The 27,763-nt window shown below is 42.8% G+C and overlaps 2 protein-coding genes across 2 annotated transcripts in view; one reads left to right on the top strand and one right to left on the bottom strand.

The window, feature by feature from the left end:
• Positions 1-214: 214 nt before the first annotated feature.
• Positions 215-5,184, bottom strand: LOC135422231 (elastin-like). Its single transcript, XM_064671299.1, has 2 exons — positions 3,394-5,184; positions 215-3,311 (listed from the first exon to the last, which is right to left on the bottom strand). Exon 1 carries the CDS (start codon positions 4,756-4,758, stop codon positions 3,775-3,777), a length of 984 nt encoding a protein of 327 aa, XP_064527369.1. The 5' UTR covers positions 4,759-5,184; the 3' UTR covers positions 215-3,311; positions 3,394-3,774.
• The window catches only part of LOC135422230 (transcription initiation factor TFIID subunit 4-like), a 146,726-nt gene continuing 123,746 nt past the window's right edge, over positions 4,784-27,763 (top strand). The window contains exons 1-6 of the mRNA XM_064671298.1: positions 4,784-5,803; positions 9,355-9,527; positions 23,144-23,275; positions 24,571-24,798; positions 25,670-25,792; positions 27,374-27,463. Of these exons, the coding sequence (XP_064527368.1) occupies positions 4,825-5,803; positions 9,355-9,527; positions 23,144-23,275; positions 24,571-24,798; positions 25,670-25,792; positions 27,374-27,463 (1,725 nt within the window). The 5' untranslated portion in view covers positions 4,784-4,824. The remainder of the gene's footprint in view (positions 5,804-9,354; positions 9,528-23,143; positions 23,276-24,570; positions 24,799-25,669; positions 25,793-27,373; positions 27,464-27,763) is intronic.

Raw genomic sequence — 27,763 nt, 5'->3', positions numbered from 1 at the left:
AGTACCTTGAAATACAACCGTTTGCCCCAAAGAGTCACGTGGCTTTGCTTCTGGTGAACAGCTTCCTAAGTCCTCCCTCATCTGCCTCTCAAAACTGGAGTTGAAGACTCTCATTCATAGAATTAGGGTTCCAAGCTCATGTGGTTGGAACAGGAAATAGAAATAGACATTTCTTTGAGCTCAGGACACAGTAAATGAGCATTTCAGGAGAGAATTCAAGTGGAAAACTGTCAGAGTTTATTTTTCACGGTATCACAGAGTGGGTCAGGTTGGAAGGGACCACAGTGGGTCATCTGCTCCAGCAGGGTCATCCCAGAGCACACAGCACAGGATTGTGTCCAGATGGTTCTGGAATATCCCCAGGGAGGAGACTCCACACCCTCTCTGGTCTCTGTTCAGGGCTGGGTCACTGCCCAGCAAAGAAGTTCTTCCTCCTGTCCAGCTGGACCTTCCTGGGCATCAGTTCCTGCCCATTCCTCCTGTGCCATTGCTGGGCCCCCCGAGCAGAGCCTGCTCCAGCCTCTGCCCCCTCCCTGCACACACTGACAGACATGGATGGGGTCCCCTTCCAGTGTCTCCTCTGGAGCCTGAACAGGCTGGATGCTCTTTTCTGAAACAACTTGCAAGTTTCGGAAAGAGAGAAGTTGGCCAGAATGAATTAAAAAAAAAAAAAAAAAAAAGTTAGGAATAGAAAACAACCCCCTTGAAAAGCTTAAGGGTTAAATTGTAGCCTTCTTGATGTCAAATATTCCTGAGCCTCTCCATCAAGTCCTGTCTAGGTGAGTAGAGAAGTATTTACAACTAACTTGAAGAGCTCCAAAATTTCTACAAGTCATATATAAAAATGAAATTCCTTTGCAACTGAGATACATGAAACTGAATTTAAACATATTCTGCCTTCCAAGCAGTTGACCTGGGTTTGGTGAAGGGTCTACAGCAGAAATCTTATGAGGAGGGGCTGAGGGAGCTGGGGGGGCTCAGGCTGGAGAAAAAGAGGCTCAGGGGGGACCTTCTCACTCTCACAACTCCCTGACAGGAGGGGGGAGCCAGGTGGGACTTGGGCTCTGCTCCCAGGGAACAAGGGACAGGACAAGAGGGAATTGGCCTCAAGCTGTGCCGGGGGAGGATCAGGTTGGAAAATAGGAAAAATTTCTTCACAGAAAGGGTGGTCAGGTGCTGGAACAGGATGCCCAGGGCAGTGGTAGAGTCCCCATCCCTGGAGGGATTTAAAGACGTGTGGATGTGGCACTTGGGAACATGGGTTTGTGGTGACCTTGGCAGTGCTGGGGGAATCTCAGAGGTCTTTTTCAACCTAAACAGTTCTATGCTATTCCTAGGGCAGCTGCTTGTTTTCTAGTCATCTTTGTGCTCTCCAATGTTGGGAATTTATCATTTCCAAGTCATACTTAAAATCAGCAGTTAAAGAAATATTTTTATAGTGTAAAGTAAATTTCAGTAATAGAGGTAAAGAGTTCTGTAAGTTCATTTTAAGAAGCAATCTGAAAATCTGATTTGAACCTGGTAGGTACCATCTTGATGTTAAATTTAAAGTTAAGGTAGTTGAATTGCATATTGAAGGCACTGAAAGTGTGTATTTTAGAGAAACACAGAACCAGGAAAATAGTGCTCCTTTCTAAGCACTTTCACCTCTTTAGAAGACAAGAAGCTGTTTGTGACCTGTTATCACTGTGCAGCTGAACATGGCAGAGGGATCCTATTGTGTACTGAGTTATTGGTGACAAACCTGGGCTGGAAACAGGGCACAGGGTTTTGCAGTATAGAGAGCTGAAGAGCAGCTCAGCAAGTTCTGTGGTGGATTTTCTTTCACAGGCAATTTTAAGACCATGGTTGGAAGTTAACTTCCCTAAAGACTATTCTTTATCTTTGATTTTTTTTTTTTTAATATTCTTTACATATATAATTCCTAAAAACGAAAGAGCAATAAATATGTTCAGAAATGTTTTCTGTGATGAAACACATGTGAATATTTGAAAAGTAATTTTATAGCAGAAGAATGAATAAAAAAGTTCACAGAGATTCTGTGCTTTACTAGAAGTCTTGTTCTCTATGTGAAAGCCCAAGCCCAAAACCACTTTCAGCAGCAAGTTTATAGATATTCTTAGGTATGTCCTCACCTCTTGACTTGAAAGCAGTCCAGTGTGAGTTACTGTCCATCATGTTTTATTAAATAAAACATTCTATTGTACTTTCTTACTCTGTGTGTTTATATATATATATAAAAAATGGCTCAATTTAGAAGAGGTGAGTGGGAAGAAATACTAATAAATGTTCTATAGATTTACCACCCACAAATACCTGTTAAAATTTTAATACTTGCCATTTTCTCCTTCCGGTGGGAATGTGACTTTTATCTTCTGAAGTTACGAAGCAATAAAGTTTCCTCCAGGGTGGTTTTTATGGACACACCCAGTTTAATGCCACAGAAAAATGGACATTAAAATTTGTTTCATAGTCAGTACTAATTGCAGAATCACATGTCTAACTTTTCATTCTCTTATGAAAACTCTGGAGATGGTGGTATGCAAATGAAGTCCAAGATCAGGGCAACTGAGGGATTAATGAAATGTTCTCTGATAAAATCAATAAAATGTGTGACTCATAACACAGATTGGATAGATTGATATTTTTCCCAACCCAAATTATTATTCTTTCTATTTGTGCAATAACAAATAGTCACAGCATCTACTATGTTTTAATTAAATTTCCAGGTAGAAACATTTGTTAAAAATCCAAATTTAATTCAGCTGTAGCACTCCACAAAAGCAATACTCATTTGCTAAGCAAATTTTTGATGTATAGACCTCTTGTGTACATTTAATGCTGCCTTTCATAACCACTGCTGTGCTTTCCCATTCACTTACTGCACCATCTCCTGCTCATACATCCTGACCACACCTTTGGGCTTTCAGTATTTTACTGGCCACTTTATTGAAGAAATATGCACTGGTTTAGTTTCAAGAGACATTTAAACTTATCCTAATTAAACTGGTGCAACCCATATTTAATGCGTTTTAAGAGCGGTTTATTTTGATTCATCACAAACCTGCTCCTAAAGGACAATCAGGAAAAACTATCCTGAATAAAAATGTGACCTTCATTGAGAGGAAAGAGAAGGTAACAGAGCAGTTGAGTGTGGTGACTCCAGAGGGTTGTACAGGGTATGAACAGATGGAGTTGGGACTGGAGAGGAGCGGAGTGCACTGAGAGCCCTTCACCTGCTCCCACCAGCGCAGTGAGCAATCGAAGGGGGGTTATTCACTGAGACACCTGACTCAGTTTTCTAGGAAATCCTGAAAAATCAGAAAATGAAGAGTGATTCACTGTTTCAGACCACAGAGCAGCAGCTCAAGCACAGCTCAGTTACAGTCCCACCTGCTATTGCAGGGCAGCAGGGACAGAGCTGCAATCCAATCTCTGTCTGCTGCCTGGAGCATAAATCTGTGAGGATTCCCCATCATAGGGGGAAACTTTTTATTTGGAGGGTCTCATCAAAGGCACTGCCCTGTCATTAGTTATAAAAATGATGATTTAGGACTACCGTCTTTCTCTTAAATGGTATTTCCGAGTGCGAGAGGAAGTGTCGATGGGAAAAGGGCACACAGGAGCGCGATGGCCAAAGTGTTAGTAACAAAATGAACTACCTTACATCTCCCGTGGGGATGCTGCGGGATCAGCACACCGCAGCAGCTGCTGTGGTGATGCAGAGAGTCTTATTTTTGGTTTACAAGTTGTCGTCTTCCAACAGCGTCCCCGCTAGGAAATTGTATCCCCGCAGCCGCCGTGGTGCGGGAGAGCAGTGGGTTCGGACACGCACAGCCCGCAGCGCACACGGAGCGGGGCAGCCGAGGGGCGGAGGGCCCGGGGCAGCTCCCGCGGCGCAGCTCCCGCCCAGGGGCCGGTGCGGGGCAGCCCGGGCGGGTCCGTCGGTTCCCCCGGGCGGGCCGGGGACGGCACCGGGCTGGGCCCTGCCCGCGGGGTCCCTGCGGATACCGGCGGGCAGGGGCTGCTCCACATCCCGCATCCTGCGGCAGCGCCCGGCACACGGTGCTGCCCGCGGCTTCTCCAGCGGCACCGCAGCCTCTGCCGCGCCCGCCGGGTCCCGGGGATGGCACACGGGCGGACACAGGGGCGGTGTCTGAGGCGGTCCCAGTCAGTCCCTCGGGCGGTCCCGAGTGTTCCCGAGCGGTCTCCGGCTGTTCCCGCTCCAACTCTGGCTGTTCCCGGTGTTCCCATCCTGTCTCCGGCTGTTCCCGCTCCAACTCTAGCTGTTCCCGGTGTTTCCAGTCTGTCTCTGGCTGTTCCCGGTGTTCCCAGCCCGTCTCTGGCTGTTCCCGGTGTTCCCAGCCCGTCTCTGGCTGTTCCCGGTGTTCCCAGCCCGTCTCTGGCTGTTCCCGGTGTTTCCAGCCCGTCTCTGGCTGTTCCCGCTCCAACTCTGGCTGTTCCCGGTGTTCCCAGTCTGTCTCTGGCTGTTCCCGGTGTTTCCAGCCCGTCTCTGGCTGTTCCCGCTCCAACTCTGGCTGTTCCCGGTGTTCCCAGTCTGTCTCTGGCTGTTCCCGGTGTTCCCAGCCCGTCCCTGGCTGTTCCCGGTGTTCCCAGCCCGTCTCCGGCTGTTCCCGGTGTTCCCAGTCTGTCTCTGGCTGTTCCCAGCCCGTCTCTGGCTGTTCCCGGTGTTCCCAGCCCGTCTCTGGTTGTTCCCGGTCCCTCCCCGGGGCGGTGCCTCGGCCCCGCCCCTCCCATGATGCCCCGCGCGCAGCAGAGCCCCGCGCGTGCGCGGTGCGGCGCCGGCTCCCAGCTCAGCGCAAGATGGCGGCGGGCGCGTCGGACCCCCTGGAAGAGATGCTGCTCTTCTCCGAGGAGGTGGACGAGAAGGCGCTCAGCGACCTGGTGGGATCCCTGGAATCGCAGCTGGCGGGCGGCCGCGGCCCCGCCGAGCCGCCCCCGCCCAGGACCTCCGCCCCGTCCCAGCCGCCGCCGCAGCAGCAGGGGAGCCTGGCGGGGGGCAGCAGCCCCGGCCGGCAGCAGCAGCACGGCCGCCCCGCGTCCCCTCCCGCGCCCGGCCCAGGGGAGGCGGCGGGGCGCCCCGGCACCGCGGGCAGCCGAGCCCCCGCCGCGGGGCCGCTGTCGGCCCCGTCCCCGCCGGCGGCGCTGGCGGCGGCGGGGCGGGCAGCGAGTGTAAACAGTAGTAGTGTGCAGCAATCACATGGAGCGGCGCCCGCCGGCGGCAGCCCCGCCGCGCCCGCCCCGCCGCCGCCCGCCGCCCCTGCCCCGCCTGTCAACAACCATGTGGCCGCCGGCGCCGGGCGGGACGCGGGGAGCCCCGGCCCCGGCCCCAGCCCGCCCGCCGCCGACAGCGCGCCCGGGCCCGCGGCGGGCGGCGGGGCCCCGGCGGGGGGCGGCGGGGCGGGGGGAGCGGCCGAGGGCGCCGCCGCTGCCCCCGCGCCGCGCCCCGGCGAGGCGGCGCCCACCGAGGAGGGCGCGGGGGCCCGCCCGGCCGCGGGGCCGCCCGCCAGCGGGGCCGCCCCGCCGCCGCCCCCGGCCGGAGCGCTCCCCGCGCCCGCCGCCTCCGCCAGCCCCGCGCCCGCCGCGCCGGCCCCCGCCGCACCCAAGCCCGCGGTGCCCGCCAAGCCGGGCGCTGCCGCTGTCCTGCCCGCCGCCCCGCAGCCCGTGTCCCCGCGGCCCGCGCTGGGCGCTGCCCCTCCCCGCATCGTGGCCCCGCAACTGATCGTGCGGCCCCCCCCGCAAACCACCATCCAGCTGCCGCCCGGCTTCACCATCCCGCCCGGTAAGTGAGCGCCGCGCTCCCCGCGCTGTCTCACCCTCTTGGCCCCAGGGCTTTTCTCACCCTGAAGTTGTCACCCTCCCGCTGCTCGACGAGCTGGAAACCGGAGGAGAGCCACCACCACTGGCTGCCGCTAATTAGGGTGTCATTAGTGCGGCTCGTGCACGGTAATTGCAGCTGTTGTGGGTGAGTTACCGGAGTGTCCTGGGGTCAGCGGCGGTCACGGTGAGTTACCCCGAGGTGGTACCGGAGATAAAGCTGGGGTGTTAGCTAAGAAGAACTTTATATATGTTTGGAAGGTCTTTATTTTCTACTTTACACTTGATAGTCCTGGAAAGTTTTCCTGTTGGAAAGCATGTCTTCTGCTGCAAATCAAGTGGCAGGATACAGGCAAATCTGTGCAATGTAGAATTTTTAATGTCAGTAATTGCGGTGGTGTCACTGTCTGCTGTGTCAGGGCAGTCTTCACACCACCATACTTCACTTCCAACTCTTATGTCCTGTTTGTGCTGCTCTAAATTTCTTAACTTTCATTACTAAAAATATAAGTTCAGCATGGTCGCTGACTAACCAAACCAGCATCCCTTCATCCCAGTGATTCTTGAGCTAACTCTATATTGTTTCATCTAAGGAGTTCTGTGGTCCCCTGTTTAGACTTTCATGTTGCAAAGACTTGGGTATTTTCGTGTCTTTTTGACTTAGGAGTTGATTTAACATTTGAACTAATTTGTTTTTCCCGTTAATGTCACTGTCTGAAATAACTTACTTCTTCCATCTTGTTTCTTAAAACATTTGATACTTATTAGCTAAGTAGAGCAACAGTGTGATGGTCTAGAAGCTTGCTTCTAGGTTGACTCGGTAGTAGTTGTGTATTTGGCCATAGTTTATGAAAGATCCTCCAGATTCTGATGCTCCAAACATACCAAGCTCAGTGGTTTCACGAAGACCCAACTGACTTGAAACACATAAGTTGCTCTTCAGACTTGACTCCCAGTTGTCAGTCTGTCGAAAATTACCATGTGCACATGATAATGTGCACTGTAACTTTGAACTCAGTTTCTGAAGTTCATTGTAGCAATACTTTGATCTGTTACTTACTTTCACACAGAAGAGGGACAAGGGAGCCTTTGAAACCAGTCTAATCCAGGGTTTAGTAAATATAACTATACGTTATGTAAATAATACTCTGGAAAGTTATAATTCGAGTTTTCATTACAAGATAGTTGGAAATCCATTAAATTTGCATAAACATGAAGATAGTGTGTTCTAAAGTGAAGTTACTCAAAAAATACAGTGGTATTTTTGAGTTTTTAAACTGGTGGATCGTTTATAATTAGTCTGAAACTTCCATATTGCAAACTTCTGCATAAAGCAGAAATTTAGAATCAGTTCTTGAGAATAGGTTTTTCTGATGTATAATAGTCATAAGTTGTGTATTTCATCTTTAAATGGCTGATGGGAAGGTAAAATTAGTCTCATAATGTAACCAGATTCTAATGTACATACTGCTCAGCAAAAGGAATTTGTAGTCCTCCAAACTGAATTAAACATAATGTTAATACGTGAACATTTATGCATCTGTGGTAGTAATTATGTCTGCAACTTTAATTCAGATTGTGTGGCATGTGCTGCATTTAATTTGTCCTTTCTGTTCAATTTTTCTCTATTGAGAATTAGGTTTAGAAAATGGGAAGATAAATTAACAACACACCTGTGAATCTGTGTAGTGCAAATGTGAATTTTTTAGTGTGTGGTTGGAATATCCTATGAGGATTTTTTTATTCAGGTTTACAACATAATCAGAGAAGTGATAACCTCTTTGGCCATCACATTTGAGTGTCCAGATGTTTTAGGAATGGCATATACCAAACACATCATCTGCTTGCAGAATTTTCTAGAGATGTAAACTGTGAAGTTGATGCTTAAATGGCTAATGGACCTTAAAGGTTACCTTTTAAAAGAGTTTTTAAGGGGTTTCTTTCAACCTTTTTTTCTAATTACTCTTTGCTTTGGAAGGGAGTTACGATTGTGGATTTGGATTTTGGATGTGGTCCTTGCTGTAGCTCTGTCTGCCTGTTACCTTAAACCTTGATTTCCATGAATCTTTAGTTTGTAGTGGCAGAAATTTGCCTGTTTGTGTTTGTAGCAGTGAAGGCTGGCAGGAAGCACCTAAGACTGTGTGAGGGAGGGTTTTATCGGTGCTGCAGTTCACTCACATGTTCATCCCACGACTGGGATTTGGTTTTCTGTGTCAGAAACTGAAGGAAAGACTTTCTTGGTATGGAGTTGTGACATTTGTTACACTACTGTTTGAATTACTTTGCCATCACAGTTAGTTGCAGACTGTGTCCTTTGAATGGGGACCTTCTTCATTTTCTTTTGAAAAGCTAAAAAACATATATGAAGCAATTTTCACATGGAAATAAATTGTGGAAACAATGTCTTCTGACGGTTAACAGCAGAATAGAAGGGTTCTTATTTTTTTAGTTCTCTAGTTGTTGCAAATAAGATGTTTTTCTGTTTATTTGACCCATTGTATCCTATCTAGGTTAAATTATTAAAACGTATTCTGGAGCTAAATTGGCAATTCCTTTTAAATGCTCTGTCAGGTAACTGGTTTTTAGTTCTGAGTGAGCTAGAGGAAGATCATTACATGCTTTGCAGTGACCTTGAATAAGTGTCAAACTCCAGGTGATCCAGGGACCAACTTAGCCATTGTCTCCCCTTTACTGACCTGCTGACCAGAAAACTTAATGGCAGTGGCTGTGTTGTGTAGAAGGCCTCTATTTGTGAGGTCTTTTACAAGAAAATAATCTGAAAAAATTATCATTTACTTCCTGAAATTGTTAATTTTAAAACAATTCCATTGCTGTTTTTCTAAAATTGCTGCACTTGTGTCGTTGTGTGCTGAGGGCTGGTTGGTTCTCAGGCACTGACAGAGAACTGTTTGTTCCTGATGTCTAAACCACAGGTAGTGCCTCCCAAAATGGTGGGGATGGCGGGGTGGGCACCAAATCATCTGTTAATGCTTAATGTTTAAGTAAATCTCAAATATTGTGTACTCAGAAATGTGTCTGATCTAATGTTTGCATGCACATATCCCCATAAGCTGTTGTTTTAATGAAGCTCTCAGGTCATTGTCCCTGGTATATGAAACACTGAGTTCTGTTCTCAGCTGCTGCATTGTTGGTATAGTTCACTTTTAATGAGGATTTCTTTCTAATTTTATTCTGACCTGACTAGACTGCTGACAGTTGCTGTACACCTGTACACTCAAATGACTGCTTTTTTCATCACTGCTACCCATAAACTGCAGTTATTTGAATTCCAAACTGAATTGGGTATGAGTTTTTGGCTGCTGGTGGCATCTCCTTCTCTTCTTTGAAATTAAATCTCGTGTTACGTGTGAATAAAAAAACCAACACAACATAGAGAAAAATGTGCAGTGCTATACATTAATTTTATTCTGTATTCTGCAGTCACATAGTTCTTTGTGTGTTATTCTTCCCATTATTTGTGTTTCTGTCCTCCAATGCCTGTCCCTTTGCTCGCAGGGATGGTGCTGGTGCGCACGGACGCGGGACAGCTGGTGATGGTGCCCCAGCAGGCTCTAGCCCAGGCTCAGATGCAGGCTCAGGTGCAGACACAGGGACAGGGCCCTGCCAACCTGTCACCCAGGCTTTCTGTGCCCACCACTGGCCCTGTTTTTCGCCTGTCAACAGCTCAGGTATGTCTGGCTTGGTTTCACTTCACCCTGGTGCGTTGTGTTTTACTCTGTCCTGCACATCATCAGCTCATATATTGTTGCAACTTTGCCTTTGTCCCTTTTGTGTTGTGAAAACAGGAAATACTTCAATGTAGTTCATTTTCTGAGGATTTTTATTTATTTCAGGAAAAAAATCTACTTTATGAAGTCCCTCAAGACCTTGTTCAGACTGAGGTCACTGGAGGGTAGGAAGCTCAATGGTAGTTTGGACTGGTTTAGTGAGTGCCCTTTGCTGCTCTAATCAGAAGGACTGGTATCCCACTGTGCTGAATGGCTGCCTGGGATAACTGGGTTTCACTGGACATTAGAAAAGAAAAAAACCAAGCACGTTCTACACAAGGATTGGCAATAATTAACTTTTTAAAATATACTGTATTCAAAACAAAGATTTGATTCCTTTGATTCACCTCTGGGTCTGATCTGTCTACAATGAAAGTTTTGTCTGTGTCATGAATATTCTTCCTTTTTTCTAAGGATTGACAGGACAGTGTGCTTTGCCATCCCAAACTCGTCAGTGGAGTGTGTTCATTTTAACTCTGACTAATTTAGTTTCAAGGGTGAAGGTGTACTATATTTTAAATTACTTTGAAGGCTTCATTGGTTTAAGAGTTTCTAAGGAGGCTGTTTAGCTTTGGGCCATTTGGAGCTAGAGCTGAATGTAGAGGCAAACATTTTTGGATTTTAGTACAGGGCAGCTGTTTAGACAGAGTTTAAGGTATTTACCTAAGGTCTGTGTTTGCAGAAATGATCAGTAGTTCTGAGGAAAGGAGATGAAGAGGGTGCCTGTATTATTTTTCAGTTGTTTTATAAGTTGCTTCAAATAACTTTAACAGGTATTTTCCAATATTGAACGTTTGATGACTGACTCATTGTGTGCTTTATGCATGACACTATATTTATGTTCTCAAATATTATTGTTTAATTAAAAACTGAAAACAATGATAAACTTTTCAGAAGAGAAGGAAGCCAGAATAAAATCAGAGAATGGAAAGGAAGTTAATAACAAGAGGCAATCTAAACCACAGAGTAGCCAACTACAGTGTAGGTTTTAGAAGTGAGTGACACAGGGAAGACTGTAGCTCAATGGAGTGTATCTCAGGAAAGACATAAATGAAAGCCTGGAAACACTTGGAAGAACTTTGTGCTCTCAGAAAAGAGGTAAGTGCAGGATTGGATGTAATTTGTAAAAGAACTTTTTGCAGAAAAGGCAGTAATTTAATGTTTAAGTTTGTGATATCTGGAAGGATAAGAAGACTTGTAGAAGCCTTCAAAGAGAGATGTATTCCAGGAAGAAGAAACACAGAGAGAAGCCTGTGTTCATCTAGAGATTTTTTTTTTCACTAGTTCCATGACAACAAAGTTGCAGACAAGTTCTTCTTTTGAGTTTGTGTGCCTGTCTTTGGTTGTTTGGGGCTTTCTTTGTGACTAAGAACAATCACTTCTTTAGTGGTTCCTGCAGGCACACATTCTAGCAGTGGGTCCTGAGACAAGTGCCCAGTGTAACTGCACAACTGAAGCTGTGGGGTGGGACTGCACCAAGAATATCACCTCAGTCTGTTCAAGTGAGTTAGTTTTAGCTGTTTCTCTTCCGTGCTGGTAGTTTTTATGTGACTGTAATTTGCTGTGGCCAGCATATAGAATTAAAATTCCCAACAGATATGAACAAATTGTTTGTCATTTTTAAACTTCTGAGGAACACACCTGTGTTGCACATAGAACAGGAAGGATGCAAATGTGCAGACTGACTGCTTGGCTCTGTGTTCAGTGTTCAGTGTGCATCCCCAAGTCAGCCTTAAGATGTGTGCACAGCAAATGCTGATCATGTTGGCCTCAGGCAGCTGTCCTCTAGCTATATGAGGCAGTTGAGGTTATAGAAAGAGTGTAATTTGACTTGATGGATTTATATAAAAATAAAACCATGAGTATAGTGCACATTCATGTATTTGCAGAGTCAGCTGAAACCTGGAGGAGTTCAGGTGTAATTGTTCTTGTGCAGGGTCTGCCCAGATAAATACTCCACTGCATTATAGATCCTCCTTTCCCCTACTTAGTGCTAATAAGGTAGTTGAGAATAGAGGAAACCAGCAAGGCCTTATGAATGATAAATATCTTGTAGGATGCAGAAGTTTGATTATTTTCATGTAGTGGGATTAGAATGAGATTGTAGCTTGTCAGGATTCATGTCCTCTTGCAGATCTTTGTGGTAGCTGCCCAAACTGTACTGGATCATTTCTGTATTTGTTGTGATTAACAGGGTTAAGAAATTATTATTATTTTTGTCTTTGGGAAATTCACATTGAACTTCCCTGACTCTGCATGTGATCTGCAGGCTCTTCTTTCATTGTGGCAGTGCTTATGTTTTATATATGTTTGACCTTAGAGCAGTCTTTAAAAATTGTGATTGACAACCTTTTAGAACCAGATTGTAAAGGTTTAAATTCTAGAGGTTTATCTTATCAGAACTAGACCCGAGACTTTTATTGGATTTGGTGAATGGTTTATAACCAGAGACTGTTCACTGGTGACAAATATTATGCTCAGGTTTTGGAAATGTCAGTTATTTGTCTGAGTAGTCATTATAATTAATCAGTAGAGGGATCAAGTTCTAAAACACAGGAAACTATTTGCACTGAAAAATAATTTTTTAGGTGAGTTTATGATTAAGCTGTTTTCTGTCACAATCTGTTTCTGATGTGTCAGAACACTGTATTCTGTGAATTAAAATTTTCAGAAGAAGTTTAAAATTAATCAGAAGTAACATCTTTTGTTTTTATGTCTATAAAGTATAATATTCAGGAGTCACTGTGACTGAAACACAGAAAAATTCTGGTGCCATTAGATCAAGAGAGACAGAAAATAAACATTAATTGCCTGAGTCCTGCAGAATATTTTGTGAGATGGATGAACATGGCAGGCTGTGCAGTTTTAACCTTTCTCTCTGATGTTAGTGGAATGATCATTATTTTACTGTGCAAAGCTCAAATTTATTACTAGGTCTTCAGCTATTTTAAGATACCTTTATTTGGATTAAAATACAGGGTGATTTAAATGTGTAGAACTTGGTATTGTACCTTAGTCTCTGAGTGTGTGTTTTACTCTGCTTTTACCTATGTAGAAAGTCTACACAGGTGGAAATCTGCAGTCTGCCTTAAGGAGTATAGGAAATAATATCTTATTAAGATAATGTATGAGAAGAAGAAGAATGTATGAGAAAAAGACATGGCTTTCATGTTTCATAACTACGATGGTTGCTTTTCTTGAGATTGTTCTACTTCTTAGCCAGTGTCAAGTGCCACAAGTTACTCAGCTGAGTGATTGTTTTCAGTGTTAATTTGTATATACACTTCACATAATTGTTGTGTGGAGAAAGTGTAGTTAGATGTAAAACACAGGATATTAAATAACATGCCAAAGAAATTGCAAAAGCTGACAGTTACTTTCGGCAACTCGTTAAGAAGTGTTGAAAATGATAACTGGAGAATATAAAATGGATTATGAATTGCTTTCTTTAAAAATAGAAGAAAGAGTGTCTGAAAAATTGCCCAACTGTTCATCTAAATTTCAAAGTTCTTTGATTCTCCCCCTGACAACTGAGTAATTTCTCCATTCTTAAGAAGGGAGGAGGGGAAATAAGGCAATGTTTGCGAAGTTCTTAGACGAGATTGCCTCGGTCGGTACTCGCAGAGCTGTTCAGGTTCTGAGCCACTTCTGCAGCCTGGCAGCACTGCGAGGTTTTCGTTTCTATATCCCAGGGCCATCATTTGCTAGATCTTCTCCTGGATGTTTTGGAGGGCAATGAACCACGTTTCCCCTGTCGGTTCCTCTGGGTTCAGCAGCTGGGCTGGTATCTGGGACAGTGTGTGAGGAAGGAGCCACCTTTCTCCAGGAACAATGGAAGCTGCTGAAACAGGGCAAGAGTGGTCTGTTTTTTGCCTGAGATAGGGAAAGTGTAGTCTTGTTTTCCCTGAGGAATTCCTACAAGGGCTTAAGTAAAGGCTTTCCTTAAAGATCAGTGGCTTTGTCCTTACTTGTTGCCTTGTTGAAAGTTCAGAAGTCAAATACCTGTATCCTATAGTAGTTTTGTAGGGAATGGATACAGCCATCCCTCTGCCCTTCCCAAGTTTTAAAAAAGATGTATTTGGATTGCAGTGCCAAACAGAAAAGTTCAGGATGATTAGGATACAGAACTTGCTGTTCATCCCACAGGACTCTCTCTGCAGGTGTGCAGGCAAGTCCAGTCTTTGCATGATAAAAAGATGAGCCCTTCAGCTGGGCAGTCAAGGAACACAGTTGATGTTGGCTTAAATCTGATGTTTCTTACATTGTGAGTGCTTGGATTTGTTATTTGGTATTCGACTTCTACTGACTGTAATACCTTTGTCTCATTTTTTACAGCTTTTAGGAGTAGAGGATGGAGGCAAATGTTTTATGTTAGGTTCTTGGGAGAAGAGATGCAAATCCATTTTGAAAGGAAGATTTGGGTTCTTCTTGACTCTTAGGTGGGATAATCTTTGATTAGATGTTTAGTTATGCTCCTCTCAATTACTGCTGTGTAAAGCATGAATAAAATCTGATGGTTTTAATTCCTGGTGGAATTCTGGAAAACTGGCACATGGAGTTAAGCAAGTACCTTGTAGGGAAGGTCTCAACTGTGATCAGTTTAAGGCTGAGCTCAAAGATGCTGGAGCAGGGACACGTGTCCCAAAAGGATGGAGAGTGTCTGCAGCACAGGCAGGAGCAGTGAAGGGGATTCAGTCACAAGGATCAGAATCTGAAGGTGACAGAACAGTCCAGAGAGAGCAGTGATTGAGAGAAGCACCTGCAATAGAAAGATGTACTTGAGATTTTAATGATCTTTTACATTTGCAGTCTTTCTAGTTTCTTTAAAATATTCAAGAAAAACATGAATAGATGCAACTGGAGCTTATAGTAGTTTTAATTTAGTTCAAAGTATAAGATTGTATAGGACTGTAATGGGGAGATTAATGGTTGAACTCAATGACCTTTGAGGTCTTTCCCAACCTAAATGAACCTACAGTTCTCTAATATTAACTGCTCCTAGCTGCAGTTTTTCTTTAGTGTTTTGTTTTGTTTTGTTTAGGGAAAAAATATTGCAAGATATTCAGATGTATTAAAAATATTTTTCATATTGTGAATATAAATTTGCCTTATCGGTGCAGCTATGAGGGCCTTGTCCTTTTTAACTTGGTATCTAAGGGTTTACATGGAAATACTTGATCTTCCATGAATATTATATTATAATCATCTTTTGATGCATTAAAAAGTACAAGTCTGTACTGTGATAATGTGGTTGTTTTGAAAAAACATGTTAAATGAAATAAAGATTTGGAGGCTTAAAGCAAACGTTGGTTGGACTTAGATGTGCATAATTTTAATTGAACTGTTTTCTCTTGGTGATTTTAGTTTCCTTCTACTTTTTGGTTGACATTAATTTTAGCTGAATATTAAAAAATCATTAATGTTGCCAAAATTTTAACTGCTGTAGGATATTCATTAAGGTACAGGATTTTTAAGAGATGAACTGTAATTTGATGGAGCTTCAGTTGATCTTAGAAAAAATTTTGCTCTGGATTCTTTTATTCCGAGCAGCTCAGGTGGGGTGGGTTTGCTTGCATTATTGTGTTCTTCAGAGAGAAGAAAATTCAGAATTTTAAAACTGATTATTAGATTGCATTAAATTTTTACCTCTGTGTCTTGTTTTGAATCTTGTACTTGTGAAGTTGTGAAAAATAGGGAGGTGCTGCCATCTAGTTTTCCTTTGCTGCCTTTCTTTTGTTTATGTGCATTTTCCATTTGTACAATTTATGGTTTTTCGTGCCCTTGATGCATTTGGTTCACTGGTTTTCAGTGTCTTAATACCCAGATGGGTTTATGTTAATAACCAAATAGCAAAAAATAAGTTGCTTATTTCAAATTATTTTTAATTAAAATTATTTTATGTTAGTAACAGAACTAAAGTGCTGCTGTAGACTAAGAAAATAAAGTGAGTATCACACATAGATGAAAGACCAATGTTAACTTTGCCCATAATATTTTATTTCAGAATATCTATTGTTGGAACTTACAAATCAGGTGAAATAGGGTATATTGGAATTTTCATGGGGCTGCTGCTGAAAATGGATTTTGTTGCAGAGTTTACAAATGTTTTGATTCAAAATGTGTTTTCCAACGTTAGATTTTGCATTTTTAGTGATCAGAGAAGATGGTCATGTGGCAAGTTGGATGGTTTAGTATTTAGATATTTAGGCATATAAATGGGCTACTTAACAATATTTCTGCTCCCAGGACGATTACCAATCCCTGGAGCTTTGTTTTCATTGCCTGAACAGTCCAATCAATATATACATATGGATTTTTAAGAAAATGACAATTCTAGCTTTGTTTTTTCTTGCTTTAGGCATTTTTCTAACTTCTGCTTTTCTGAATTTGAAGTTTTTGTCATGAACTTCACTGATTTGCTTTCTGTGTTTTGATGTTCACTTTCTGTTAAGTTTCACTTTACCATCCATTTTTAAAATGACCAAAAAAAGGGCTTTTTGAGCTTGTGCCAGATGCTGCATCCCCTGCTCTGGAAGTTTTTGCTGGGAAATACACTCAGTGCAGGGAACAGCAACCCAGGCTTTGCTGTCCCATGTGGTGGTGAGAGCAGTTCTAAACTTGGCTGCTGCTCTTGCTAAAGCAGAGCCCTTCAAATCTGAGATGGTTCTGGTAACACACTCAGCCTGTGTGTTCAGCAGTGTTGATATTTTTATGGCAGCTTTTAGCTTTGGTAGTTTTTTTTCTCATTTATTGATTATTATTGATTCTTGTTTTTCTTACTGGTTTTCAGAGTCTTTCTTGCTTTTCTAAGAAACACTGTTTTTACTTTTTGCAGAAATTTTAAGCAAGTAGATAAATCTTTGTTATTGCCTAGGGTGCAGTATCATTATTATCAAATAAGCTATTCTGTGCTATTTCTTTTGTAAAGGTGGTTTTGGGGCTTCTTTTGCACATTTGTGGTAGCAGGGCAGGTAGGTTGAAAGATCAGGGAGAGTAAGAAATGTGTGGTCTTGACTGTGCTTTAACCACAAAACTGTTTTTCTTCCTTTTCCTCATGATGGGTGATTCTTTTTTGTATAAGCAGACAGGACGTTTTCAGTACTTACAAATTATACTGTTTACATTTTTACAGCATTAATATATTTCTAAAACTCAGAAAACACTCAAACATTAGTAAGGCTGTAAAATTAAACATGCAAAGATTAGGAAATGCTATAGAGAAGGTTCCTGAGCAGTCTAACAGTGGCTCCCATGTGGTCATGCAACATAATGCATATGCACATACTACTGTTATTTTTAATTTCCACAGTGTGTAGGCTGGACAGTCTTAATTAATGAAGAATTACATAATAATTTTTCTCCACTCTTCAGTGGGTTGCTTCAGGCTTACTTGCTGCACACTATTTAAACCCCCCTCTGCAGTGGGAATTAAGAACCAAGCAGGTTTTTTTGTGAAGCTTATCCCTATAACAACTTTCTCAACAATGCACTTAAGGGGATTATTAACCTCTTTTTTGTAAGTAGGAAGTGGAGCCTAATTGTCTCAATTTTAAGTATTAAATTAAAAGTACTAGTTAATTCTTTGTGTTCAGTTTGACTTCATTGTCTTCAGTTGCAGCCAGGAGCACTCCTGGTCACGAACTCCACGTGTCAAGTTGGGCACTCATAAACTTATTGCATGAGAGTGATTATATACAATGGATTTTCTGTATTTGCAGGCAGTACTAAGCACTTGAGGCAGGGGTAGAACCTAATTCTAGTGCCAAAACTCAGCTGTTTTTTATCCATCAGATTCTTTGGATGAAACCTTGTGGTTACAGATGGATTAGATACTTCACTAGAGCATGAGAAAGTACTTTGATAAGTATTTGCTTTGGCAACTGGAGTTTTGGACTTAGAACTGCTGGTTTCTGGAGGTTTTCTTTGGTGGCTCCAAGCTCCTCTGCCTGTCTTGTCTAACTGCTCCCAGTCCTATGTCTCCCTGCCCTGTTGTCCCAAAAGGAGCAGCACACATGTGAGGAACACAGCAACACCTCCCTGCTCCACTCAGGATCCTGTGCTGGCAGTGAAGGTGCTACCTCTGTTGTCTGACTTGTTAAAGATTCTGCTGCCAGTCATTTTCTGGACTTGTGTGCAAATGTCAGGTTTTAGGAAGGTTAATCCTTTGGCTCGATTTCACTGTGTTTTTACCAGAGAGAAAAAAAATCATACCTCTGGCAACAAATTGCTCTGCACCTGCCATTGAAGTGCATGTTCTAGATGAACCATGACCAAAGGAATTGAGAAGCAGTCAAAGGGAATTTTCTCCATGAACTCTTCAGAAGTTTGTCAGAATTTTTAAGTATTGGAAAACAGAGTTTGCTGATGGGGACTGTTATGATGGCTTAATAGCAGTTAGGGCTACCAGCCATGCCTGTAAGAAAGATTGGATGAGTTAGTTACCCTATAATGATGGGGGGTTGACCCTGGCTGGGTGTCAGGTGCTCACCAAAGCCACTCTGTCACTGCCTCCTCAGCTGGATGGGGAGACAAAACACAATGAAACATTTGTGGGTCGGGATAAGGACAGGGAGAGATCAGTCACCAGGTACTGACACAGTTTATTACCAATCAAATCAGAATAGGATAATGAGAAATAAAAACTGAATCTGAAAACACCTTCTCCTCACCCCTCCCTTCTTCCTGGGCTCTCCTTTACTCCCAACTTTCTCTACCTCCTCCCCTGAGCAGTGCAGGGGGATGTGGGATGGGGGCTGTGGTCAGTTCATCCCATCTTGTCTCTGCTGCTGCTTCCTCCTCAGTGGGAGGACTCCTCACACTCTTCCCCTGCTCCTGTGTGGGGTCCCTCCCACGGGATGCAGTCAGTCCTTCAGGAACAGGCTGCTCCAGAGTGGGTCCTTTTCATGGGGTCAGTCCTTAGGAACAGGCTGCTCCAGAGTCAGTCCTTAGGAACAGGCTGCTCCAGAGTCAGTCCTTAGGAACAGGCTGCTCCAGAGTCAGTCCTTAGGAACAGGCTACTCCAGAGTCAGTCCTTAGGAACAGGCTGCTCCAGAGTGGGTCCCTTCCATGGGGTCCCAAGTCCTGCCAGCAAACCTGTTCTAGTGTGGACTCCTCTCTCCATGGGGCCACAGGTCCTGCCAGGAGCTGCTCCAGCATGGGCTTCCCATGGGGTCACAGGTCCTGCCAGGAGCTGCTCCAGCATGGGCTTCCCATGGGGTCACAGCCTCCTTTGGGCACCCCCTGCCCCGGTGTGGGCTCCTCCAGGGGCTGCAGGGGGTCTCTGATCCATCAGGACCCCCATGTGCTGCAGGGCACAGCTGCCTCCCCAGGGGCTGCACCTCAACCCCTGTGCCTGGAGCCCCTCCTGCTGCACTGCCCCGGGGTCTGCAGAGCTGTTCCTCTCACATTCTCACTTCTCTTTCCCTGCTGCAGTTTCACAGGGGTTTTTCCCCTCCTTTATCAGTGTTACCCCAGAGGAGTCACTGCCACCATCCCTGCTGGGCTCGGCCTTGGCTGGTGGTGGCTCTGTCCTGGCCCTGCCTGGCACTGTCTCTTCAGGACACGGGGAAGCTTCTGGCAGCTGCTCACAGAAGGCACCCCTGTAGTCCCCCCTTCCCCCAAAACCTGGCCATGCAAACCCAGTACAAGTGAGCTTCCAGATTTGACCTTTAGTTTATGCTTCTGCCAGTGTCTGCCATCCCTTTACTTTAGTTTTCTCTGTTAAAAAGTGTCTTTGATTGTTTGAGGCATCTCAGATGGCATTTTAGCATTGCCTGTTTTGTTTATAAGAAGTCTTCTGGATTAATAATTAGAAATAAAATTGAATTTATTTCAGATTTTGCAAATTTAAATCTCAACTTGAAGGTCATATTCTGTTACAATTGAGTTTTACATCATACTTAGTGAAGCCATGTACTGGAAGACATGTAAAGAAATGTTGTGTGTTGTGGTAAACTTGGCCCTGCTTTTGTGTTAATGTTTGTTCAAATGCTGTTGGGGTATTTTCTTTTCTTCCTTTTGTGGTTGAAAGTGCCCAAGTTTATTGACAGGACTGCTCATGACAAAAGTGAACTCTCTTGCTTTGTAGAGCAGAGACAGTGCTGCTGGTAGCCAGAGTGTTCCTCAGTGCTGGTTCTACAGTACAAAACACAAGTGCATCACAAACCTGTTTCCAAGGATTTACAGACTAACCTCTGGCAATTTAAATTGTCTTTGTTTGACAAAGCTGTGAATGCACAATACAATCTCTAAAACTGGTGTAGTCCTGCCTTGGCAGTGACAAATAATCCTTGGCTGTTCTGATGATTTTCTCTATATTCACGTGACTTGCTTTTTCAAATGCAGCCTCGTGTGTTCCTTCAAACACAGAGGCAACTTCTTTGTGCATGGCAGGTACAAGGGATTCACTGCCCAGCTTTGCCTCTATTCATGTGTCCCGAGCTCTGGGGAGGAGGAATGTTATTTAGGGAGTGAATTTCCAGGACCCAGAGTGTTTGCACACTGAACAATTCCAGTGTGCTCTGCCCCATGGCAGTGACTTGTTGCACCCTGGAGTCACTTGTGTTCCCTGTGGGACTTGGGCAGGGCAAACCTGGGGACACTCCCTGCTCCAGGCTGGCCAGGTGTGAACCACATCCCTTCTGAAACCCTGCTGTGCTGCACTTGGAATTTCTGAGCTCTGTGTGACAGAGCCAGCTCAGGTCTGTGTGTAACAGCATCCTCCAGTGTCCCCATGGAGGTGAGGAGTGGGTTTTATCTGTCTGTCTGTCTGTCTGTCTGTCTATCTATCTATCTATCTATCTATCTATCTATCTATCTATCTATCTATCTATCTATCTATCATCTATCCATCTATCCATCTATCCATCTATCCATCTATCCATCTATCCATCTATCCATCTATCCATCTATCCATCATCTATCTATCTTCCTGTGTTCATTCATGTTCTACTCTCCTGCCCGTTGATGTCTGAGCACAGGGCAAAAGCCTCTCTAACATTACATTTGTGTATTTAGGAAATGTAAAAATATCTGATGTCTAATAAAAAATAATAGGTATGTTTGAAAATGTGTTTCTTTCTAACCCTCTTGGTAATTTTGGTATTTAATAGCATCCTACCAAACCTCAGCAGTTTTTCTTTAAGGAACATCATAAATTCTTTTTTATATTGTTCCAGTGGGAGCTTGACACATTGGGTTATGATTTTTTTTTTTTAATGTAATGCTGATAATTTTTGTTTTCTTTTTGATGGATTCCTCATGAGATCTGTTTACAGCTTTCCTTTCGTAGAAAACACAGCTTTTTGTTTCTAAATATTTTTTACCTGTTTTTCTTGAAGCATTTGTGTTGGGAGTCCTTAGAGTGTCTTCTGGCAACTTGTAGCTGTCATTTGAAGATCATTTCCATGATACTTAAGAATTTCTCCAGGCTAGTTCCTTGTTCTGTTTCTCATCTCCTCGTTTCATACTTACCTTTTTAACACTCATGAGTTTTGGAACCACGTTAGTAAACTATTGCATTACTTTGTTTGCAGTTCTCTGGTACTGAGGCTTTTTCTTCATATCCAACACATTAATAGATTTTACTGCCAAAAGGCTTTTGTCACTATTGATTTTTAAAACTGGGGGTGAATTTAGTCTTCAAGTTGCACAGTTTGCTGTGGTCTGGCACAGTGGAACACATACTTAGTTTGATAATATTATGATAGTGAAATTTTATATTTTAATTATGTGCAGTGCAGTTTTCAAGTATGTTCCTCTGATGAATTGTGGGCATTTATTAGCTGAGAAAAAAATTCTCTAGGTCGCAGTCCCACGATGTGGTTGTGGATTTCTGACTGCACATCTTACCTGGAACTGAGCAGCTGCCAGAAGTGTTCCTGGTTATCTGCTAGTTTTATAAATCCTCACCTCTGGAAGAACATACTGATATGAAAGGGGGCAAATACCACAGGTCTGCTGTATTTTTAGGTTGGAAACACTGGTTATAAGCAAATGAACAAGGTACACAATATTCATATTTATCAGGTAAATATAGTTTCATCCTACCAGTATTTTGAAATTAAAACAAGTGGTCATTTTTACAATGGAGAGAAGAGGTGGGGGTATTTAAAACAGGAAAAGCTTATGTGATCCATCTTCCAAAAAACCAGACAATTCTTTCTCTTCAGGCTGATGCTGTTTATTGCCTCTAGGCTGTCTCAGTGTGGAAGGCATCCCTAGCCAAGATTTTAAAAATCTTGAAAGCTTTACATACAACAAAAAAAAGGTTTTGTTCAGATGTCAGGTAGATTTATTTGGTTTGGGTTTTTCCTCCTTTTTTCCCCAAGTACAGAAGATTGATATCCAGTAGAGGATGTTGCTGGACTGATTTGTAAGGAATGCTTGGGGCTTTGAATGCCTGCCTGGGCCTCTGCTGCTTTTGGAGATCTCTTAGAGTATACTGGATGTTCTGTGAAGAAGTATTTTATGTAGTTTTAGTAGGCAGTGTAAGAATCTAAAATAAGCAATTCTTTATAAAAATATTAATTATAGAGACATGCAAATTAAAATGTAAATCAAGGAAAATTAGTTTTATCTTGTGAGAAACAATATTGTCCATGATTTATTACTCCATCCACTTAGAAAATTTGTCTTTTCTAAGTGTGTGTTTGAATGTAAATCTTAATAAATGCAAGTTATAAGACACCAGTGTGGTCTCCCTTTTTAATAATGAGTGGTTCTTTGTCATTGTTGCCATATTGTGTGATGTATTTCTTTCATAATGGTATTTACATTCCTGTAGAATAAAATAACTTTTCTTGAGTCATTTTTTATTTCTAAATCTTGTCCTTTTATGTGATTAAAAGAAGTTTAAAAATAATTAATATGTTTGCTGCATGAGATAATTTCCTGAGCTGTAGAGTGTGGTACTGAGTGAGAGCCTGTAAGTCAGTCATTTTCCTTTGTCTGCACTTCACATTCCAGTCGCTGTCTGGTTACGGAGCGTTTGTTCTCTGACAAAGGTTCTCCAAATGCTTAGACTTTGTTTCTGTGCAAGTTAGTTTCTATATCATTCAATGTGAAATTATTTTCAAGGTGTTTTTCTGCTCTCTGAATTTTCTCTTGATATTAATTTTCTTCAAGAAAAAGCACTGGAACAGGCCGGTAAATACCATGGGGACCAATACGTGGTACTGGCAATGATGAACTCAAATATTGATGAATACTGACTTGTAAATATGACAACTGAACTAATACATCCATTTTTTGCAGGTCACATCTGTTTTTTCTAATCTTTTCCTTATAGCTGTGTGAGCACTAGCTTTTAGGAGAAATACTAAAAACTTATTGAATGTAAGAGCTCATTTCTCCATTATTTGTGAACATATATTTAAGAACACATTACTGGGTTTGGATTTTTGTGTTCTTTTCAGCACTAATAATGATTATTCTTATAATCACTCTTATTAAAGAGCCTTGGAGCTCAAGCTACCGAGGAGAGGGAATAAAACAAACGGCTGTTTCTCCTCTCCCAGCAGCCCACGTCCGTGGCCGCGCCCGCCGTGCGCCTGGGGCTGCCCGTGCAGGCCAAGGTGGTGCCACCGCCCACTGCGCCCGCCAGCGCCGCCGCCACGCTGCCAGGGGGGGCTGTGCTGGCACACACCACGGTGAGAGGGGCAGGAAAGGGGGCAGGGGTGGGTGGGACACAGCCAGGAACCTTTCGGGGGTACAGACAGTGGTAGGACAAGGACTAACGAGTTTGGACTGAGGGAGCGGGAATTTACGTTTGATCTACTGATGAAATCCTTCCCTGGGAGGGTGGGGAGGCCCTGGCACAGGTTGCCCAGAGAAGGTGTGGCTGCCCCATCCCTGGGAGTGTCCAAGGCCATGTTGGACAGGGCTTGGAGCAACCTGGGCTAGTGGAAGGTGTTCCCTGCCCATGGCAGGGGTGAAATGAGATGAGCTTTAAGTTTCTTTCCCACCCATTCCATGATTTTGCAACACTGTTCTCTGGAATTTCATTTTAAGAGAAGAAATGAAGTGTTTAACACTGATGGACAATAATAGAAACTCATTTGTGTAGCATTTTTCTGACAGTCATTTAAAAATTTCCAGGGGGGTGGAACAAGGTGAGCTTTAAGTTCCCTTCCAACCCAAACCATTCCATGATTCTATGATTTACATGGGTTTTTGGAAAGTGAATTTTAATGTTCATATCTTTCCTTTTATTGCCAGTGTAATCCTAGAAATTAATAATGAATGTACAGTCAGACTTTATTATGCAGGTCTTGAGGGATAGCCTAGACCTTATTTTCTGCCATTTCCTAGATGATAACAAGTTTGAGGGTGGTATAGATTGAGTTTCTTTAAAGAAAAAACTCCAGTGAGGTGGAGTTGTAGATCCTATTTCAGTGGTGGACGTGCTGCACTGAGGTGGAGTCTGCATGTGCCCAGCTGGCCCAGGACAGCTTTGTCCACCAGGGCTGTTGTGCACTGGTGCAAAAGTGCTGGCTCAGACTGGCCTGGGAAGCTGCCTTAGTGCATTTGTGTCCTCTGGATCTGAGCTGTCACTGTAACTGTGGGATGAATAGTTGTAAACCTGATGGCACGGCCACACATCATTGGGAACAGACTTGTTCCCTCATATTAAGGGCCAAATCTACAGAAAGTTGAGTTACAGAAGTTACACCATCATAGTAATTTTAAAGGTTTGGGTGCTGACAACTAATTTTGTAGTGGTACATTTATTTTTGTAATAAAGGGGACTTTAAATGAGGACTTGCACTGCTCAGGAAAGGGTGTCAAAATTAGGATTATAATAAATAGATGAAATCAGTGGTTTTATTTTGTCAGTAAGGCTGTGTTTGAAAGGAAACGAGTTTTTCCTTTCAGGAACTTTAAAGCTGAGTAAAACAATTAAAAGAAGATACTTACCTGTTTTTCCAATCTGAAATGTCAATAGGTATCAGTAGCTACGACAAGTGCTCAAAATTTGTTCAAGACAACAGTAGCAACTGGAACTTCAACTTCTCAGCAACCTGCAGTGATCACTGGTGGGCAGAGTCAAGGTTCAGCACAAAGCCAGGGGCAGCCTCGGCTGCCGCTGCCTCCTCACACGGCAGCTCCAGTGCCAGCCCAGCCCCTGGTCATCCCCAGCTCTCCTGTGCCTGGAACTACAGTCGTGTCGCAGGCAAGTGCTAAAATACTGCACACGTGGTTTTCTTAGTGCTTTGGGAACTTGTGGGGTCTGTTCAGAAGCAGGAAGAGCTTTTTCTTCCTGCAAGCATGCATCCTGTGATGGAACAAATGCTTGACAAGCAAGAAAACCCTTCCCCTCACTTCAGCTAAACGGGAGGCAAATTCTGAGAGGGAGGAAGAACACTTGTGGTTGGCTTTCCTCATCCTGCCATGGATGTGTCAGTAGGGAAAGAACTGTTTCTGTAGACTCAAAAACCAGGCCTTTTAGTCTGTGGACTTCATTATTATCCTGTTGCTGGGCCTCAGAACTATGGTGTGTCAAAGTGTGATGTTTCTGTTTTTTGGAGCAATTACACCATATAAAAATAATGGCTTGTTTTCCTGCTGATGAGAAGAGCTTAGATATGATGATATTTGAAGACTGATTTCTGATTTGATTTTACTACTACAGCTGCTTTGTACAAAAATATACTGAATAAATAATTGAACAAATTAGGATAGCTTGGGGAATGTTTGTACATTGTGTAGTGGGCATCTCAAAATTTGTCTCCAACAAATTGTTGTGTTACTTCTCATATTTAAGGTTATTTTTATCAAAGCAGCCTGTAAAATATAAAATATATTTCTTTCATTGCTTTTTGTTGTTTTTATTTGCGAGCTCTGATGTTCAGTTACGTGAAGAAGTGAAGAAAATATCAGGTAACTTGCAGCCATAGCAAAACAGCTGCAGATTTGTTTCACATATGCCCTGTCTGAATTTTAAAAAGTGTCACAATTTTCCTTATTTGTGGTGGTCAGAGCAAGCATTGATCCTGATGCAGAAGTAGCATGGATCTGATATTTGTTTTCTTTGGCTTTTGCAGGAAATGCAAGAGAATGTGAAAAAATGCAAAAACTTTTTAGCTACCCTTATAAAACTTGCTTCTCATAATTCACCATCTCCAGAAACATCCCGCAATGTGAAAGCTCTGGTTCAAGATTTGTTGGTAAATATTTAGTTACCTTTTATTTTGTCTGTTATCTGTTAAGCTTGTTATTTACATAGGCTGAAAACTATTGCTGTGATCTTAATTCTTTGGGCTGTAATGAAAGTGAAAGGAGTTGAACTACATCAAAATGTGAGTATTCTGTACATTACGTGTCTTCAAGAATCTGTTCAAGGCAGACTTTCTCTTAATTTCTGAAAGGAGAACTGCAGCAAAGTAATTAGTATGTGTTTGTCAAAAACACTCTTGTTTTGGTGGGTAATATTTTGGTCATTTCTTTAGAAAACCAGAGTAAAAAGATTTTTCCTTGAGGATTCATTAAGTTTCTTTTCCTCCAAACCATGGTCTTTTCTGAAACAGTGAGAAGCTGTTAATTGTCTTAAGGTATGGGCCTTCACAATGTGGGTTAGAGTTTCTAGGACTGAAGGAGAAGTATTTTGCTGAGCTGCTGGGTCTGGACTTACTGCAGTCTCCAGTAAAACAGAGGTTTCAATGAATTGTATAAATGAGTTCCAGACAGATTTAACTGTGGAACTGGAAAAATGGTCAAGCTGCTTAAAAAGAAATGAAATATAGTCAGGGAAGAGGTTGGATTTAAAAGCAGGTGGTATATATTTCTTTGAATTCATTGCCAGAGAAACCTGTATATTTTAGACAAGCCTAAGACTGTTTCAAGTGTGAGCCATTCAACAATCATGTTCAGTGGTTACAGTAAAAACTCATGTTATCTTTTGCAAACTTGGAACGATTAAATAACTAAAGGTAGCTACTTTCTGTATTTTAAGCAAAGTAGCAACACACATATGTAATAAATACATTTATTGAAGCTTGTTTGCTTTTTTGTTTTTTCTCTTGTTCTGTATCAGTCCAGGAAAGCTAATGAATGGTTTTATTACAGCCTGAGGTTGTAACTAGTGATACTCTAGGAATATTATAAAATGCATCTGAGTTATAGAGTTCTCCTGTATTAACTACAAAATAAACTACTGGTTATGTATTTGATATATTTATAAGTGTATATTTTGTGAGTATATACACAAATTCATACAACTGACAATTTTGTATTTACTTATATGTGTACTTTTTGTATGTGCCTATGCTTTACATGTATAGTTTTATATATACACATTCTACTAAGTTAAATTGTACCATCAGAATTGGTTTTGGAATTAAGTATTTAATATTTTCTTATTACAAGGGATGACAAATGTTACAATAGTTTGTAAGGTTACTTCAATAACCTGTTGTTTTTGTTTTCTTTTAATTTTAAAAAAGAAGTCACTCTGTAAATGTTAGCAAAAGAATGGAAACCCAAAAGAGACTTGGGTGTATTTGGGGTCTTCTTGTGTCTGAAGCTGTGCATCCCAGGGGAACTCCCTGAATGTTGAGTGGGATGTTACATGTATGAATTGGCTCTTGACAGAAGGATCTTAGAGAGGAGTTGAGGGACTTCAGCTCCAAAAGTTCTGCTTGATGTGGCAGCCTATTTAGCTAGAGATATATGTGTATATATTAACTGGGAAAGAAACAACCAACCAACTGAACTGAGTTGTTGATGCTTTTTTTTTCCTTTCCCCCAAGGATGCAAAGATTGATCCAGAAGAATTTACAGGCCGCCTTCAAACGGAACTCAAATCATCTCCTCAGCCATACCTTGTCCCTTTCCTTAAGGTAATGTGGATATTGTTTGGAGAAATCTATTTCAATGCAAATTTCTATACAATGAGTCTTAGAATATCCTTTTGAAGTGGTGTTAGCTAGTCCTGCCTAGAGCAGGACTACTCCCTTTTTACTTCATGCTGCCCACTTCTGCCAGAATGCTCTTGGCTGGCAGTCCCTTGCAGGCTCCCTCTCAGCTGTTCCAGCCAGGTGCTGCTCCCTGGCAGGCTGGGAGAACAGTGAGAACCAGGGATTTCCTACAGGAGGAAAGACCTCGTGTTTGGGGCCTTGGCTTAGGTTTAAGAACAGTGT

Source organism: Pseudopipra pipra, chromosome 14, assembly GCF_036250125.1.
Source record: "Pseudopipra pipra isolate bDixPip1 chromosome 14, bDixPip1.hap1, whole genome shotgun sequence".
Lineage (NCBI taxonomy): Eukaryota > Metazoa > Chordata > Aves > Passeriformes > Pipridae > Pseudopipra > Pseudopipra pipra.
The sequence above is the reverse complement of the archived record's forward strand: the minus strand, read 5'-3'. Positions and strand labels throughout refer to the sequence as shown.